This window comes from Phalaenopsis equestris, unplaced genomic scaffold (genome assembly GCF_001263595.1).
Source record: "Phalaenopsis equestris unplaced genomic scaffold, ASM126359v1 Scaffold000600, whole genome shotgun sequence".
Classification (NCBI taxonomy): domain Eukaryota; kingdom Viridiplantae; phylum Streptophyta; class Magnoliopsida; order Asparagales; family Orchidaceae; genus Phalaenopsis; species Phalaenopsis equestris.
The window spans coordinates 1,711,345-1,730,709 of NW_018165040.1; the positions used below are offsets into that span (position 1 = coordinate 1,711,345).

General features: G+C 32.4%; 1 protein-coding gene across 1 annotated transcript; it reads left to right on the plus strand.

The window, feature by feature from the left end:
* The first annotated feature begins 929 nt into the window (after nucleotides 1-929).
* LOC110029634 (casein kinase I-like) lies at nucleotides 930-18,823 on the plus strand. Its single transcript, XM_020732012.1, has 14 exons — nucleotides 930-1,153; nucleotides 1,268-1,308; nucleotides 2,315-2,384; nucleotides 2,460-2,608; nucleotides 2,696-2,791; nucleotides 2,880-2,950; nucleotides 8,130-8,191; nucleotides 8,389-8,452; nucleotides 8,542-8,626; nucleotides 8,711-8,837; nucleotides 8,946-9,028; nucleotides 9,103-9,160; nucleotides 9,693-9,829; nucleotides 18,245-18,823. Exons 1-14 carry the CDS (start codon nucleotides 1,078-1,080, stop codon nucleotides 18,521-18,523), a joined length of 1,398 nt encoding a protein of 465 aa, XP_020587671.1. The 5' UTR covers nucleotides 930-1,077; the 3' UTR covers nucleotides 18,524-18,823.
* Nucleotides 18,824-19,365: the final 542 nt, after the last annotated feature.

The following is a 19,365-nucleotide window of genomic DNA, read 5'->3' on the forward strand; positions in this document are numbered from 1 at the left end:
ATCCTGGATAAATATAATCTGATTCAGTCCTTAATGCCAGCCTAAATTTTGCATTACAACTTCTAATATAAAACCGCATGCTTATGAATTTTTATTACTCAATCGAACCTTTTCTTTTAGTTTCTTCGCTACGCACAACTTTTTAAAGCATAAAACTTCAAAATTATTAAATCATCTACGCTGCATATGAAAAAAATATTAAATTTTATTATTTATATAAAAAAAATTTAAATTTGGTAATTATCCATCTTGAATATAACCTAGTTCCACCCATTTTGCAAAGTATAAATCTTCATTTTATAATTTAACTTAATCATATTTGTGTAATATTTTTGATGAACCGAAGAAAAATTTACGGGACCCATAAATTTTACTTTATAATAATAATATTGAAGTTTTATGCTACATATAATTTTGAAAATATGTTTTCAATAATAATATCACATAAAAAAGTATCACATTTTTTATTTTGAAAGGTGAAACGTATTTTTCATTATACATACATATATATATATATATACTTCGGCATGTAAATACATAAGAATTTTGGGGTATTGTAATATATATAGATATCTCCCTAAAAAATAATTTATGGCGCATAAAATAAATAAAAAGTATGTTTACTGAAAATACGCGAGATACACTGACACCATTACTTCTTCTCCAATCCACTTGTCCCGTGCGTAGCAGCGAAACTGCACATTTTGCTCGATCGCTTTCAGAAGAATTTCTTTCCTTCACCATTGCATCTTCTCTATCTATCTGTCAACTTCACTCACCTCCTTAGGTTTTCAATTGGGGTCAAAACCTAGCCCGGAACATAGGGCAATCAACTCCTCCCCGTTTGTGAACCTCTGATTTTTCTTTCGCCCATCTTTTTCCTGTACCCTGTCGGCCAATCGAGTACTCTCTTTCGGGAGAAACTCTTTCCCTCTTCGAACGATTTACCGGGACGATGATTGGGGACCTGAATCCTAAGGGTCGCAGCTTAGTTTTCTCGTAGAGCTTTTATCGTCGTGGTAGGAGTTTCTGTGTTGGCTTTAAACTTGGATTTGGCATTGAAGTTTTGTGTTTCCGATGGAGCCTCGTGTAGCCAACAAGTTCCGGCTCGGTCGCAAGATAGGAAGCGGCTCTTTTGGGGAGATCTATTTAGGTATTTCTAATTGTTCTGTTTGAAATGCTGTTCGATGATGTTTGAGAACTTAGGTTTTTATATGGTTTTTGATGTATGCTTCACATTTATATATATGTATATTTTCTTTTGTAGGTACTAATGTGCAAACGAATGAAGAGGTTGCTATTAAGCTGGTGGGTTGATTGGTTCAAAATGAGATTTTTGCTGCTTAAAATATTTTTCTGTTGATCTCTAACTTGTTTTTATATACATTGGCGTGGACGTTAGGATGGGGTTTTAAGATTGGATAGTTATTGCCATCTTCACATTCTTAAATACATGCATGCCCTAGCCTGTGAAACTTTACCCAGCTTTTTTTTTTTGTATAATATGTTTGACATTGCAGTAGTTGCTAGGGATAGGTTAAGCATTAACTGTAAATTAGTTTTTTTTTCTATAAGAATGAATTGGGTGATAATTTCATTTATCCTTTTTATGGGGCTATTTTTCCTTTAATGAGTTTTGACAGGCCGCAAAGGAGTAGAATTTAATTACTTTAAATCTTAACCATACTGCTAGGCTTTGTTAACTGTCTTGATTTTGCTAGCTTTTTGCTCTTTTACATGTGTGCCCTTAGTTACCGTTAGGTGATACTCTCGAAGTATTCAGGCCACTACTTCCTTATATGTAACTCATGATTACATTACTTATATGAATAGTTTGATGGCTGGCAGAATGTTGTTGGAAATAATTCAGGTTTTGGAGGTTTGGAACCTTGGTTTGGTAGTTCAGTGAGAATTTCTTTGGGGGTCAGCTTCTTCCTTTATTATATCCTGGGGCCATTGTTCTGAAATTCTTTTATCAGTTGCAAGAGATATCTTGGTTTATAATGGATGCTTATTGTGACATTGTAATCACAACTTTGCAATTTGTTTTTTGCTTTTATGTCTAATTTCATTTTTCGTTATTTGCATAATTTGCTCGTAGGATAGAAGAAGAATGCACTCATAACTTGAGGCAGCGTGAGTAATTTGATAAAAATGAAAGGTGGATAGAGCTGTAATATTACCATTATTAAAGGGGTTGCTAACATTTGCTCTTCCAATAATTAAGAAGCAACCATTCGTCCTCACTTTTTATAGTCGTAAGTGAGTTTTGGTTTGTGGCCAAAATGATTGGTTATCATGTCCTCTGTTTCAGGAAATTGTTAAGACAAAGCATCCCCAACTGTTATATGAGTCAAAACTATACAGGATTCTTCAAGGAGGAAGTAAGTGCTCAGTTTCTACCTGTTTTTTGGATCTATGAATCCTTCATTGATAAAAAATTACTTTGATTTTGGTAGCGGGAATTCCGAATGTAAGATGGTTTGGTGTAGAAGGTGACTACAATGTGCTTGTGATGGACCTATTGGGACCGAGCCTTGAAGACCTTTTTAACTTCTGTAGCAGAAAGCTTTCTTTGAAGACTGTTCTCATGCTTGCAGATCAGATGGTATTTATATACTATGTGCTCTCTATGCCTTTTATATGGTCTTGCTTAGATGGCTTATTGTAGTAGTATATGGTGATATTTTGTTAGATCAATAGAGTGGAATATATACATGGAAAATCCTTTCTTCATCGAGACATAAAACCAGATAATTTTCTCATGGGTTTGGGCAGACGTGCAAATCAGGTAATATGAAGTTGGGCTTCAGCATTTTATTTAATTTAGTACTTGTCATTTTTCAAACACATTTATTCAATAACTGCTTTTAATTTAGGTTTACGTTATTGATTTTGGTCTTGCAAAGAAGTACAGGGATTCTTCAACCCACCAGCACATTCCGTACAGGCAAGCACTGAATTTGATTTAAAGTTGTAATGCCGCCATCTCTTATGCATATATGTAATAAGAGTGGTGATTTTTTCATATGCGTATTGTATTCCATATAGAATGTTTTCAGATGGAAATCAGCTTGATGATTGTTTCTGTTGAACAGAAAGGTGTGATTCGTTATGTTTAATGTGCATAAATGATTTAAACAATTTGGTTTTCATAATTTTTTGTTTAGTTATTGGTTATTGTATAGGTATTAATTTTTATTTCCTTATAAATGTATTAAAAATATCCAATTCCTACTTCTTTTCTTAAGATGCGTGCATTGAACTAAATACATCTTCTAAAGTCTTTGAATGGATCAGAGAAAAGCTACCAACTGAAAGCCATAACTTGAAGATGGCGCAACCATCAATACTGCGAAAGCGGATTCGATGAACCTAGCAGCTGTACTGACTTGTTTACAAATTGAACAAGGATTTTTGCCTTTTGTAGTTTTTTTTTTGTTTCTTTTCTTCTGATCAGGGTTTCTTTCTAGCAGGAGACTATTTATATGTTTATTTTTTTGTGTGGAATTTTTGGCTTTGTTTATGTTTTTTGAGATATTTTTTCTTGGGTTTCTCTATTGAAGTGCTGCATCATTGAATTTCTTTCAGGTGGCGTGTCCGTAATTTGATAGGATCAAGGTGGTGATCTCTTCTGGACATTCAAAGGCATCCTTTGCTGTTGAACTTGCTGTCTACTGCTGTTGACAGCAGAAGTCTGCTGTTTGGCAGCAGAAAACAACAGTTTTTTTTTGCTTCCGGTTCGTTGACTCGCCGTCGTTCACGTCAGAATTCAACCACCATCATTCCTCCTGCTTTTCTTACCCTTCCTACAACTTACATATCCCTTTTTTGTGTTCTTTTATACCTTTAAGGAGACTAAGAACGATATCACTGGTATTAGGGCCAGGCAAATCTTAGGTTTTTAGGGATTTATCTTTTTTGCCTCAGATCCAAAAAAAAAAATCTCATCTTACCTGAATCATTTCTATCACAATTTATAGCCCTAATCATAAATTTTGAAAATCAAACTTTTCTACCTTCACAAGACACCTACCACTAAAATCTAAGCCCTAGACAAACCTTTGATTTGAAATTCTATATTCGCTGAAAACATGATCGGTAGAAAATGTAGTCTTGCCACAAAAGAGAAACCCTCAGTGAGGTGTTCAGGGAATTTGGAAGATATGCAGCGAGCGATGATATTAAAAGAGTTCGATCTAATTAAGAAGCCGTCCAATATTGGACACATATTAAACTCGAACGCGACTTCGTCAAGATATAGAAGAGTTCGATTTAAATAATATTAAAAGAAAAGAGAATATGCTTGTCGACTATTCTAAATTAAATAATTAAAAATTTTTGCAAAAATATTTTCAAGATTAAAATTAAAAAAAGTATGTGAAATTTAAGGAAGATTTTCATTCATATCACTCAATTTTTATGTATTTATATATCTAGCACATAAATATCAATTTTTACATATATGCGACCTCACATATATAGCAAAAATGTATATTTAATTTTCTTAAAAATTTAAAATAGGGATTTATTAGATGTGATATGAAATGTTTGGGTGGCATAAATGTAAAAATCAAAATTTAGGTGTTAGATGCATAAATACATTAGAATAAGGCGTCGAAGATGGCGGTAATCCTTTTATTTTTTAATGAATAGTTGATTAAGAGTACTTAAATTTTTATGTAAGATAAGATAATATATGCTTCTTTTTTATGTCATAAACTATACAATTATTTATGAACATGTTAAGGACCGTTTGGGATTGCTTTTGTTTTTGTTATTATTTAATTTTTTAATATTTGATTTAAATTAAAATTTGTTTGATTGAGATGGTTATTTTAAAAACTTTCAAAATTTTTTTTATATATTTTAAATATTTTGAATACAATTGGACTTATTTTTAAGTATAAAATATAAAAATATATAAAGATTATATCAACAAAATAAAAAATCTAAAGTGATGCTAAATGGGGCTTTTAGTTTTTTAAAGTTAATATAATTAAACTTATTATTTTCTATTTTATATTTTTTTAATATTTTATTTATTTAATTTATAAAAACACTCAACTGCGATAGAGGCTTGCCGCTTTTAAGAAGAGGCAATCTGATGAGACCACCAATAGCCACAATAGTGACTCATCAGATCAAGTGGTGGAAGTAAATCTCTTCTACCAAGAAGCTTCAAGTAGCAAACATTTGATGTCATGTCAATTTAACATTAAATATCAATAGGGGTGTCAAAAATTGATCTGACACACCAACCTGACTCGAACTCGACTTAAAAAATTTGCGTTAGGGTTAACCCAAATATTTTTGGTATCGAGTTCGGGCTAGATAATTCGACCCATTTATTATTCAGGTCGGGTTCGGGCTGAAGCTGAAAATCAAAACATGGCCCGAGTAAGTACGAAATTTCAAGTCGGATTCGGGTTAGCGGATCAAGTTTGGGTTCAGGTCTTACGACCCATATATTATTCGGGACGGGTTCGGGTTATTTTTGGGTCGTTTCATTTTCTGGTTGGACCCGAACTTGACCCGCTGACCCGAACTAGTACCTCTAAGTATCAACGAAGAAACCATAATCTTGGACTAGAAGTGGATGTATAGGATTTTGACGGTCACATGGATTCAAATGAGTTTATTGAGTGACTTCAAACAACAAAATGAATTTTTTAGTACAAAAAACATTCCCGGTGACAAAAAGTTAAATTGGCAGCTATCAAGTTAAGGAAGAACACTTATTTGTGGTGAGAGAATTTGAAATGCATTTGATAGCGTGGGAATATAAGAATAAAATCACCCACTGGTTTAAGATGAAAAGGGAGTTGCAATGCAAATGCCTTCGCATTATTCACAGAATACGTTCATAAAACTCCACTGCCAGAGAGATTCTTCTGTGGAGGAGTACACAACTGAATTTGATCAACTCGTATAGAAATATGCGTTGGTGGAATTAGATGAGCACATAGTAGCTAGGTATTTTCAAGGATTGAAGCCATCTATCAATAATGTGGTGTAGTTGCAGTCGTATTAGTCCCTGCTCGGTGTATAAACTCTAGCATTGAATGTGGCAAAACAATAACACCACTAGGTAACCGTCACCCCTTATAGGCAGAATTCAACCCTAGATCATACAACAAGGGTACACTTAGCGGAGCATTCAAATCATTATTGTCAGGGAGAAACCAAGCCAAAGTGGAGAAAAGGTGGAGTTTACTAGCACTCCCAAATCGGTCCCAATCAGAAAGTGCTTAAAATGTCACGGTTCTGGGAACATTGCATCATATTGCCCAAACAGGAGGATAATCCCATTGATAAAGCAGGGAGTAGTGAAAAACATAGACAATTACACATGAGACATTAAGTATGAGCTTGAAAAGACGTAAAATGAGGAGTTTCAACTTTCAACTGATGACAGAAAGATGTTTGTGATTTGACAGGTCCTTCAAATTGAGTGTGAGAGTAGGACCACCACGATCAACATTGATTATTTTAATGTACAAAGGGGTCCAAGGAGCTGATATCAGATTCAAGGCAACCCCAACTAAATGGATTTCAAGATTTTCCGATATATAGCCCACCTCCTAGGTTGTCTCTTTATGTTAAGGAAGAACACTTATTGAAGTGCTGCATCAATAAGATCTATCATCACTTTTAGAAATGATAAAAGTTTGAGTGATTTTTGAAAAAAAAAATATGGAGTAAATTGAGTACTAAGTTTTAATTTAGTTTGATAGCACACCCATGGGTAGATGGCCAGATAAGAGCGGTGAACCATAGGTTTGGAAATCCCTTTATGTGTTTTGTGGGAAAGAACATCCGACAATGAGATCCAAACCATTTCATAGATAAAGAGGAAGCCTCTCCTAGCTGGGAGAATGACGCGGAGCTTTCTTATGGAATCCCGGTCTATGATCTCGTGATTGCGGGATTCCGCAATTGAAATCAATCCCACGAAGACGAGACGCTGCCAGTCGCGCAACCATCAAAACCGCTAATGCAATTGGGCCACTGTACTGTCTCGTTACCAAATTCAATATGAATTTTTGCGTTTTCTAGTTTATTTTATATTTATTTTTTTCTAATTAGGGTCTTTTCTAGCGTAGGACTATTTATATATTTTATCTTTGTGTTTTGGGGACTTTTGGCTTTGTTTATGTTATTCGGATATGTTTTTTCTTGGGTTTTCTCTATTGGAGTGTTGTATCATTGGATTTCTTTTGGGTGGTATACTGGTGTTCCTAACTTGATTGGATTGAGGTGGGTGATCTCTCCTTGATGTTCGAAGGACTCCTTTGCCATCGAATTTGCCGTCTACTGCTGCTGACAGCAGTAGGTTGCTGTTGGGCAGCGGAAAACAGTATTTTTGGTTTGCTGTCCAGCCACCATTCACGCTGGAATTCAGCTTCCATCATTCCTCCTCTCTTCTTTACCACTCCTACAACCCTTTCTTGTATTCTTTTACGCCTTCCCGGAGCCCTAGAATGATCTCATTGATGCTACACAAAGGTTTTGGTAATGTTTTGAGAATGAATTTCTATAGATTAACGCTAAAATTGTAACAAACAAAAGCTATTTTTGTGCTGTTTTTCCAAAATTTTTAATGAATTTTTTAGTGAAGGAATTTGAGAAATTGAGAACTTGCACATACAAAGTTTTCTTGTTAAGCTAATTCTACTGTCCAGTAGAAGCTATCATCTTGACTGGCCAACTTCTACAAATTCCCTAATTTTTCTGCTGCATGATTGAATTTTGCCCTTCCCTAACAAGCAGCGAGTGCAGCATATGTTTCAGCCTAAGACAAAACAATTAATTGCTGGTTTTTTTTTGTTCTTTGAACGCACGAAAATGCTTGAACATTTACCCTGTGCCTTTGGGGAAAAGAAAGCTACTAAACTCTACTAATATTGATTTATTATTATTATTTTTTTTTGGCAGCAGAACCAACTACTACACTAGAATTCTCTTCATTTGTTACATCTGCTGATTATATATCTTTAATGACACCAATAGATTATATGATTTTATTTTTTGTTTCTAGTTTATTTATCTTCCCCTTCATTATAGCAGCATATGACAAAGACTCATTTTCTTCTCTTTTGCATTCCTTTTTTTTTTAAATATTGTAGAGAGAACAAGAACTTAACAGGGACGGCTAGATATGCAAGCATGAATACTCATCTTGGCATTGGTATGCGTTTTCACAAAATGCTTCTAGAATTATTTGCATATCGGTTCTACTTCCAGTGTTATATAATTTTATCTTATCAGCGCCATAATTTGCATCAAATTAACTTAAAAGGCAATTCAATTGCTTTTACAACCGTTCCGTTTGAAGCATATTTTATAATAAGCTTCTAATCACTGTGCTCTTTGGATCCTTTAAAGAGCAAAGCAGGAGGGATGATCTGGAATCTCTAGGATTTGTGCTGATGTATTTTCTAAGGGGAAGGTGCATCTTGTTTCTTTGCAATTTAAACTGATAGAGTTATTATCAATTACATTCCTGTTTTTAATGTAATTTTCTCCATTTGTATTTAGTCTTCCATGGCAGGGCCTAAAAGCAGGAACAAAAAAACAAAAGTATGAGAAAATTAGCGAACGAAAAGTCTCCACATCCATTGAAGTAATATTATATATAGATAATGAGTTTGACCTTGATATCTCATGTTTCTCGTTCGACTAGACATTGACAATGTCTGTTTTGTAGGCCTTATGCCGAGGTTTTCCTACCGAATTTGCATCCTACTTCCACTATTGCCGTTCGCTAAGATTCGATGATAAGCCTGATTATACTTATCTTAAGAGACTTTTCCGTGATCTTTTTATTCGTGAAGGTTGCACTACTTTCTGAAATTAGTCAATTTTTGTTTATAAGATATTCTTGTTTTGCAAAACTAGAATTTTTAGAATAATTAACGTTTGTAATATTTGTCGGTTTTTAGGTTTCCAGTTTGATTATGTGTTTGATTGGACAATTTTGAAGTATCAACAATCCCACAGTGCAAATGTTCCACCACGAGCTCTCGTGAGTTTTGAAGGAAGGGTTGTTTTATGAAGTATAAGTTCATCTAATGTTTTTTTTCTTTATTCTTTTTTTAGGGATCTGGTGCTGGACCGAGCAATGGCGTTGCTTCTGCAATTCCTGAGAAGAACTCAGGTGATTTTTTGCATTTTGACTATTTTTTGTATTAGAAGGGAAAAGGTCTAGCTTTATTTTGTATTAGTAGAAGGAAAAGGTCTAGCTTGCCAACTTATGTAAATTTCTTTATGGTATCTGTTTTTTTCTGAGATGCACTGATATATTTATGATTTCTTTTAAGATATGGTACAACTATTTTAGGTAAATTGATATACATACCACATAATTCTTATGTATTTACATTTCTAACACCAAAAGTTTGATATTTACCTTATAACCCCCGGCGTCATAAACCTATGCATGAAAGAAGATTTATTTTACTTTTAAAAGTAGTGATGGTGATATTTTTATGTGATGTTAAAGATTTGAACGGTATGCATATAAATATGATGGTTAGGTGTTAGATATGCATCTCCATAAGAATTGTGTGGTATGTATGTAAATGCCCCAATATTATAATGTGCAACTGCAGTTTTGTATGAACAAATCAACTAATAATCATTGCATGAAATGATACTGTATTTACAACCTTAGGGTATTACTTCTCTAGGTGAGGAAGGGCGGACGAGCGGATGGTCTGCTACTGATCCGTCTCGTCGGCGATTGTCAGTACCTGCCGTATCTGCAGGTAGCTTAACTAAGCAGAAGAATTCAGGGGTAAATGATTTACCTGCTTCGAAAGATGTGGTAAGTGTTTTTTATTTTATTTATGTATTTATTTTTCTTGTTGGTTTTTGGTTTAGGCATTCTGAATTTCTTGTGAATTATGATGCGTTGTTGCCTTTTTTTTAATGCAAAACTATGTCTTACATGTCTTGTTTTATTATTTCAAAGAAGTAAACATTGTATTGTTCAATTTTTTTATTCAAACTGTAAATTCTAAAATAATTGGCATTTATCTTGTGGCTGATGCTTTTGAAGATATATATTGTCTATGCAAATATTTTGACCCATTTTGGTTTTGTATTATTGCTTTCTCAAGTATATGAGGAAGAAGTGACAATTTTTTTTCGATATCTGTTAAAATATGGCCAGCATCTATACCATGCGCTTTATCAATCTTCTTTTATATTCATATTGTAATTTCATGCTCATTATTTAATAAGCAGATTTGAGGAGGATAGTTTCTCTATTGAAGAAGACATGCATTGGTTAGAAAACTTCTAATACAATGAATACCAGAACATAGCAGAAACAAAGAAGGAGAACATTAGATGTAAGAGCAGCTTCTGCAAGATAGAATAACATTCGAGATATTTTATGTATAACCTAAGCCTCAGCTATAGAAGTATATATATTTAAATATAATAAATACATAGACTTCTCCATTAATAGAAATGAGTGGAAAATGACAGGTTGTTGTCTATGAGTCAGGTCAAGTTGGGGGGTCCCAACACAAAATCCTTGCATAAGCAGAAAAATCCTAGTAATTTGTCTTTTTCATCGCATAATCTGACAGCTCGGCCAACTGTCATTTTAATAAAAGATAAGTTGATGATCATATTCTTTCCTCTGTTCTTGCTAACTGTTGTTGGAAGAGTTAGGAAATGTGAAATTTTCTCTTTGGCGTATCCCTAAAACAGAAATAAAATCCAATAATAAAAAAAAAAAAAATCTAAAACAACTATCAGGAAATTTCTGAAAAACTATAATATTTAAGTGTGATAACACCCTTGAGTTATGCAAGAGCCTTATAAGTTTAATTTTTATGGCAAAGGAGCTGGTGGAGCTGGTTTGTGTGGATCTCTTGCATAAGCAGCTTGTATAATATGAACATATGAAGTATATTAGAGGATTTGGAGCTGGTTTGTGTGAATCTCTTATGTCTTTATTTTATTGACATCATGTACGTTTTCATGGTCGCATGCGAGTGATAACATGATCTCAGCCTATATTTCTTGAAAGTAAGTGTATGATTGTTTTGAACCCAGGAGATGAACATGCTTATTTGGAGACGAATTTTGCAAAAATATCAAAATTTGTGGATCAATTTGTTTCATCTCAATAATAGTTGTTCATGTCCCCCATCCTTGAGCCCCCAATTTAAATTGCCGAGTTCTTAGTGCTCCGCTTTTGCCTTTGCTTCTTGAGTTTTCCTTTTTCATCCGAGTCCATGATAGCATCTACTAACACCCAACAAGAAGTCCTATTTGCAAGCCCCTATCCCAATTTGCCTTCCCATTTACTTCAGTGGAGTGTTTGCATTTTGCCACTAACATGATTAAAGGTATATTTTGAATTTTTCCATTCAGACTTAAAAGTGAATTACATACACCTTTGAAGCCTGGAATGCAAGTACTTAATGAGAAGTAAATATATGCTTGACATGTGCTAAAGTTTAATCTAAAGATCAACTATTGTCTATGGATTTTTCCTATTTGAATTGACAATATTATGGTAATTTTTTAAAAAGATGTTTTATGGAACCCTTTTATATGGTGATAACTTGCCCGCGACACCAACAAGTCATCTGATAAGATAAAGTAGTCCTATAATTTATCTTCACGTTTGATATATTATTTTTGCTTCAAATTAGGGTCAAATCTGAAGAACTTCTTCCTGGTGATGTGTACAATAAGTGCTTTCCAATGGTCTTTTGATTTAACATCTATAGTGCAAATATGTTTTGGTTAATGACTCTTGATCGTGAACATGTTTGATTGTGTTAATTTCTTAGCTCTCACGCTTTATAAATAAATTTTAGATGGGTAACGTATATATTAAATGTTCTTTCCTAAATTTTCACCTTGAAACATATAGATGTAATTTTATTTAAAAATTTCCCAAATTTTTAGTACAAAGAGGACAGACTAGAGCAGAAGGTCATTATATTAGAAATTTTTGAATTGGAGGTTCATTCAAGCAATAACCTTTGTAGGATAAAAATCATTATGTATTCTCCATTCTATGAACAGTTGCTTTCAACCCCTAAGTACATGAAATATTAAAAAGCTTTGTTCGTATCTCTTTTCAATTTTATTACAAAGCGAGGTTGTAATTTCTAATGATGCTTTAGTAATGAAGCAATCACAATTATTTGCGTTTTATATATGTTGTTATTATCACTGCTATTTGCATTTTATTATGTCAATGAAACTGTAAAAAGATTTTGAATTGATTTACCTTATATTATCTTCATTTTTATCGACTTGATCTATGCCTATAGAAATACTTGTCATGATGAGAATATTTGAAATCATTTTTGGTCTAGTTGACACACAAGTGGGAGACTGATGCTAAATAAATAAAGATATCTTTTTCTTCATTGACGAAGAAAGCAAGATCATGTATTGTTGTTCTTTACGTTGGAGGAGTTGATGTCATGACTGTCCTCTACTAAAATGATACATCATTCTAACTTTAAACTAAAATGCTTTCTGTTTGTCTCTATGATTTTGTTTTCAAGTTCGATGATATCTTTAAAGAAAATGCTTTTTTTTACCATCAATTCTTGTTCTCCCGGTAACTGTCCTACTAACTTTGTATTTTTTTTTTTTTCGTTTTTTGTATAGCATATTAATGCTTGATTCATATATAGAAAATTATTGCTCTGAATATAAACAAAAGCATGACTATTATATGGTTTAAATAAGGTTCTATTTATGGTTAAACCATATTCAAATCTAGTTTGAATTATATTTGAACTGGGTTCAAAGCTTTGTGAACCATGTTTAAATAATGTTCAATGAAATTTTAGACAATGATACACCATGGTGTAGGCTATGTTACACCATGATTTTAACTATGTTCTAACAAGATTTCAATAACATTTTTGGATTGAATAAGTTTTTTACATTGCTCTAACCTCATTCAAACCAGTCTCTTCAGTCCTCTTCCTAGTTTTGTTTTTGTCATCATCGAAAGTGATTTCCAGTCAATTGTTCAAATCCAATATGAATCATATAAATCATTGCACATTGACTTGAATCATTTGATATAAGATTATTTAAACATTTAAAAAATACTTATTTTTTATTTCTGAAGTATGTATTAAAGTACTTTGTTCGATTTGGCTTCAATCATTGCAATCTTCTTATTCTATTGTAAGAAGAATTTGAAATGAAGGTATGTTGAATTAGCAATGGAGAATGCTTGTAAGTGCATGGAGGGGGGTTGGGAACGCCATACTAAGTGTTTTAATGTGAGATATACTTCAACAGGAATATAGGCATATAATTAGATTTTATGTTCAAATTGAATTTCGGTTTATATTTCTCCAAACAAAAACATAGCAGGCATATCTGTCCAATTACGACTATAATGAGGCATATAAAGTCAAACTTTTTAGAGGATAGTAAAAGATCAAACAATAAAGAAAGAGATGGTGAGTAGTATAACCAAAAAAAGAAAAAAAAATCATATAGCTTTATTCCCCGTTCATGTTAATTATATGTTTTTTTGTCTTTATCAAACTTTTCTTTGATACCATCGAGCTTATTCCTACACTTACATGCTTGTTTGTGACAATATCACAATTGTTACAAGTTACAACATTATGATTACTTCCGCATCATAATTAACATGTGTAATATGAACATATGAAGTATAATTAGAGGATCTGAATTTAAATGTGTATTTATTTTATCGACATCATGTAGGATTTCATGGTCGCATGCTAGTGATAACATGATCTCAACCTATATTTCTTTAAAGTAAGCGTATGATAGTTTTGAAACATGTCAATCAACATTCTTATTTGGAGACGAATTTTGCAAAAAAATTAAAATTTGTGGATCACTTTGTTTCATCTCAATAATCGTGGTTCATGTCCCATCCTTGAGCCCCCAATTTGTCCCTCACTGCCTTTGATTGCCAAATTGTTGAGCTCTTAGTGCTCCACTTTTGCCTTTGCTTTTTGAGTATTCCTTTCTCATCATTGTCCATGATAGCATCTACTAACACCCAATAACATGTCCTATTTGCGAGCCCCTATCCCAATTTGCCTTCCCATTTACCTCAGTTGAGTGGTTGCATGTTGCCACTAGCATGATTAAAGTACATTATTTCATTCAGACTTAACATTGAATTACATACATCCTTGAACCTTGAATGCTAAACTTTAATGAGAAGTAAATTGATACGGGAAATGTGCTAAAATTTCAATCTAGAACCTCGTTTACTAGTTTCAGGTTTATTACGAAGCTAGGTTGTAATTTTTAATGATGCTTTAGTAATGAAGCAATCACAATTATTTGCATTTTATATATATCCTTTTCATTACTTTTTTTTTTGCATTCTATTATGTTCAAATCATCACTTTCATCAAATCTTAAGTCAATGAAATTGTAAAAGATTTTGAATTGATTGACATTATATTATCTTCTTTCGTTACCACTTGATCTATGTTTATAGAAATACTTCTATCATGATGAGAATATTTACTTGTAATCATTTTTGTATGTAGTCGACACAAATGGGAGATCGATGTTGAATAAATAAAGATATCCCATTGAAGAACAAAGTAAGGTCATATATTATTATTCTTTATGTTGGAGGAGTTGATGTCATGACTGTCCTCTACTAAAATGATACATCACTTCTAACTTTAAACTAAAACTTCTTCTCCTTCTCTACGATTTTGTATTGAAGATCGATGATATTTTGATGGAAATGCTTTGTTGAACCATCAATTCCTTCTGTCTCCTATTGAATGTCCTACTAACTTGTGTGTCTTTTTTTTCATTCTTCATATACCATAAGAATATTAAGGCTTGATTCATATTTTAAAAAAATTGCTCTGAATGTAAACATAAGCATGACTATCATATGGTTCAAATAAGTTTCTATTTATGGTTAAACCATACTATAATCTAATCTGAATTTTATTTGAACTGGGTTTGAAGCTTTTTTAACCATGTTTGAATAATGTTCAACCAAGTTTCAGACAATAATATATATCATGGTTTTGGCCATGTTAGAACATGATTTTAACTACGGTCTAACAAAATTCCAATAACCTTTCTGTTACACATAAGTTTTTTACATTGCTCAAAGCTTATTCAACCCAGTCTCTTCAGTCCTCTTCCTACTTCTATTTTTTGTTTTCATCAAAATGATTTCAAGTCAATTGTTCAAACCCAATTTAAAGCATATGAATCATTGCACATTCACTTGAATCATTTGATATAAAGATTATTTAAACATTAAAAAAATACTGATTTATTTCTGAAGTTTGTATTAAAGTACTTTGTTCGAAAGTGTAATGAATTAGCAATGGAGAATGCTTGTAAGTGTATGGAGTTGGGAACGCCATTGTTCAGTGGTTTAATGTGAGCTATACTTCAGCTGGGATATAGGCATATATAGAGTTTTTATGTCCAAGTTAAACTTCAGTTATATTTCTCCAAACAAAAACATAGCGGGCATATCTGTCCAAATACACTATAATGAGGCATATAAAGTTAAATTTTTTAGAGGATAATAAAATATCAAATAATAAAGAAAGAGACTGAAAGTAGTATAACAAAAAAATATCCTAGAGCTCTATTCGTCGTTCATGTTAAATAGGCGTTTTTTGTCTTTGCGAAACTCTTCTTTGAGCTTATTCCTACTACACTTACATGCTTGTTTGTTACAATATCTCACATGTTACAAGTTACAACATTATTATCGAAAGAAAGTTAACATTATTAGATAGATTGACTTAAACTTCATCGAAAGGGTGCAAAAAATTATTTGGTTTAGAGAGATTGACTTAATCTATGTCCATAGACATTTGGAAAAAAATATTCTTCCGTAATTAAACTGGTACACCATAATTTTCTTTGTCAAAGAATCTTATAATTATTTGGAGAAGGATAATGAAAGACCTAACAACTAAGAAAGAAAGTTGGTATTATTATGTAAAAACACCTTGCCTTTTACTTGTTGCTCATTTCAACTCGATACTTTCTATCATTTTCAAATTTGTCGTTGATATCATCAGGCTTATGCCATCGCCACCATATTTGTCTACGCCAACTTTGCGCTTGCCTATAAAAACACCTCATCTGCACCACATTGAAATAGTTCACCGTGATGGAAAGTTGATTAATTTTTCTTGTCTTTTGTCCTCTTCAATATTCTCTCTTTTTGCTTTCTTCTGCTATTATTCAGTTCCCTCATTGTTTGTCACGTCAATCTTTTCTATTTTTTCTTTCAGCACGAAAAAACGCACAATAATCCACAATTGCTAACGTATACTCACGGGATTGATACTTAATGTTTGCCTCCTATTTTTTAGTGTTTATGGGAGTTGAAGTAAATGGAAGGAAATATAATCTAAATTTTGATTTGAATCCAATCCATAATAAAAAAATTGTGGTAACATTTTGAGCTTATTTTCTTGCAAGAAGTTAATTTATACTTATGTTTAAAAATATTTGTTTTGAATTTTTTGCTTGTATTATGTTACAAAAAATTGGGTGCCTACAAATTAAGAATCTCTTTGTTGGAATTTGCTTTTTTGATTTGAGGATCTATAGCAATTTATTTGAGACTAGACCTCTTGATTATCCATAAAAGTTAAATTGGGCTTTGGAAATCTCCAACTTGTTCGCTGTAATTTTCTATGTGTGCATTGCAGTCATGTTCTCAAAATTTTTAATTTTATTCAATAATGCTATGCTTGATTTTAATAATTTCCCTGTAAGTGGTATTTTAGCCGAGAGTATTTTTTTTTGGAATAAAATGGTGTATTTTTAAGTAAGCTCGATCACAATGCAACCATTAAATTGAATAACACTGCTATCCCGTTTTTTATAACTTTTTCAAGATTCCTTCAACCAAACACTTTTCTGCTTTCTATAATTAAAAACATATTCCTTTTGTGGACCATATAGATGCCCTCTAAAACTACAATGATGAAAAGTTTTTATTTGACGCCTAGTTGCCCAAAATTCAATATTTATACTGCCATTGTGCTCAACAACAGGCTAATTATAATCATTTGACAACAATATAAAAAAATATTATTAAAATCAATATGTTCATTTTGCTGAAATCTTTTTAACTTTAGCTTGCCTTGCAACTTTTATTTCCATTATGCTCTTCTTCGATCCTAAAAATTTTTTGTTTGATGAGGTTCTCTCATTCTTTCTTAATTTAGTTAGTGTTCAGTATTATTTTACAAATCATATGCCCAACTCCTTTCTTAAATTTATTTCATATACAATGTCCTCAAAAAAAAAAAAAAATGATCGATGGATCATTGACCATCATGGTTGGTCAAAGAAATATTCCAAAAAGTTCGTACAACTATTAGTATTCTCTTTTTTCTAAGAAAGCCATAAATCTAAGGGGGTGTTTGGCTTTACATAGAATTTAGTAAATACGGTAAATTCAAATTTATAAAATCTGGTGCTGGTAAATCTTAAGATGTTTGGTATGATTTAACCAATATCCGCTTAACTCCATCTCTTATTTTTGGCATATTATCATGATTTAAAACTTTATTATTTTACCTCTCCTTAATTCCCGTAAATCCAACACTTGAACGGATTTATTAAATTCAGGATTTATGGTACGGCATAGGAATTATTGGATTTAGCGGACGACCGCTTTTAGAGCCTTCAAAATTCGCTTGCGAAATGGAGACGGCATTGTTCTTATAAATTTAGAAGTGCGGCCTTTGTTTATATACATTTATATGATAGAGAAAAATTTGATCTTCAATCATTGAAATGCTTTTTTCATTTACTATTCTCCCACACAAAAAAGGGTACAAATGCTACCATTGTCCTACAAGAAAGTTGTATGTGTTTGTTGATGTCACTTTCTATAAAAAAAATACTATTTTGTTGTTATTTATTCTGTGAAAGAAATATCATTCATAAATATTTTTTTTCTTCTAGACTGGCTTTCATTCTTTCCTTATCCTATCAAACACTTTTATTCCTTAACTACTAATCCTTACCAAAAAATTTCCCCTTTTTTTCATCATTATTCTGAGCTCCTACACATTCTGTTCTCAATATAACCATGTATATGAAATTGCATTAGCTAATACTAATGTTATTAACCTCAGAGAATCATATCCCATCATTTCTTTACACCATTGATTCTTAGTGTATATTATTTGTCTTTATCAGGCAATTCCTGACCGTGAATGCATGTCCAATGTAGTTAACGAATTCAGCTTCTTTGGGGCTTTCAACCGGTTCTTTAAGACGGCCTGCTGTTTCTAACAGTCGGGATGCTGCAGCGGCGATGGAGCTCACCCCGGAAACAAGCCATGGACCTTCCCACAGAGTTTCTATTAATCAGATTTATTCTCCTCCGGGTGTGTCGGAAGCTAACAAGCAGACAGTGCATGGAAGGAATCTGCCTGCCATTAAGAACTATGAATCCACACTCAAAGGCATAGAGCGGCTTAATTTTGACAGCGACAAGATTGTGCAGTAAAGGATGCCATGTTTTAACTTTCTTCTGTTGTAAATTATGTGTGTTGGTTGGGACCTGGGAGTGCATGAAATAGTTGTGCAGAAAGTTTGATTATTGGTGATTTGATTAAACAATGGGACTGAGAAAATTATATGGGCAATCAGGGAATAGATTTTAAGCCCGAATGCCTATGGAAGGAATGTTTATTTGTATGTATATTTTTCTTAATTCTTATTCCGTTATGGTTGCTTTTGTTTTTCTGTAAATCAGTTGATAGATTTCTGTTTTTTTCTTCCTAATAAATTTGAGAAAGTTATATTATGTAGAGATATACTTTTGTGAAATTTACGTATTATTATTATTATTATTAACATATAGCTTATTTGGATCAATTTGGTGTTCACTTGAGAAATGTCTTTGTTTTGATGAGTTTTCTATTTATCTTTCTTTAGGTAAGTAAGTACTTGTTTTCTTGCACCATTTATTAAGAAAAGATTGCATCCGGATGACCTACAGACCTACACCCGGATTAGGTGATAGTGTGATTGAAGGTGTTATTAGTAGTATTGTTGTGTTATTTTGATAAAATAATATCACAATATTATCAATTACACCTAAATTCTATCATCCGTATATGAAACTACTTAAACCTAAATTTTCAGCACCAAATCAATTAAATTTTATTATTACTATTATTATTATAAAAATAAAAGTAATTACAATTATAAATATTTCAATTTGCTATTAATATGGTTAGAAAAATAGTTGCTAATCACTGAACTAATCAATTATAGGGCATGCAAAAATTTTAGGTCAAAGATTATATATATATATCACTGAACTAATTTTAGATTCGAAAAGCC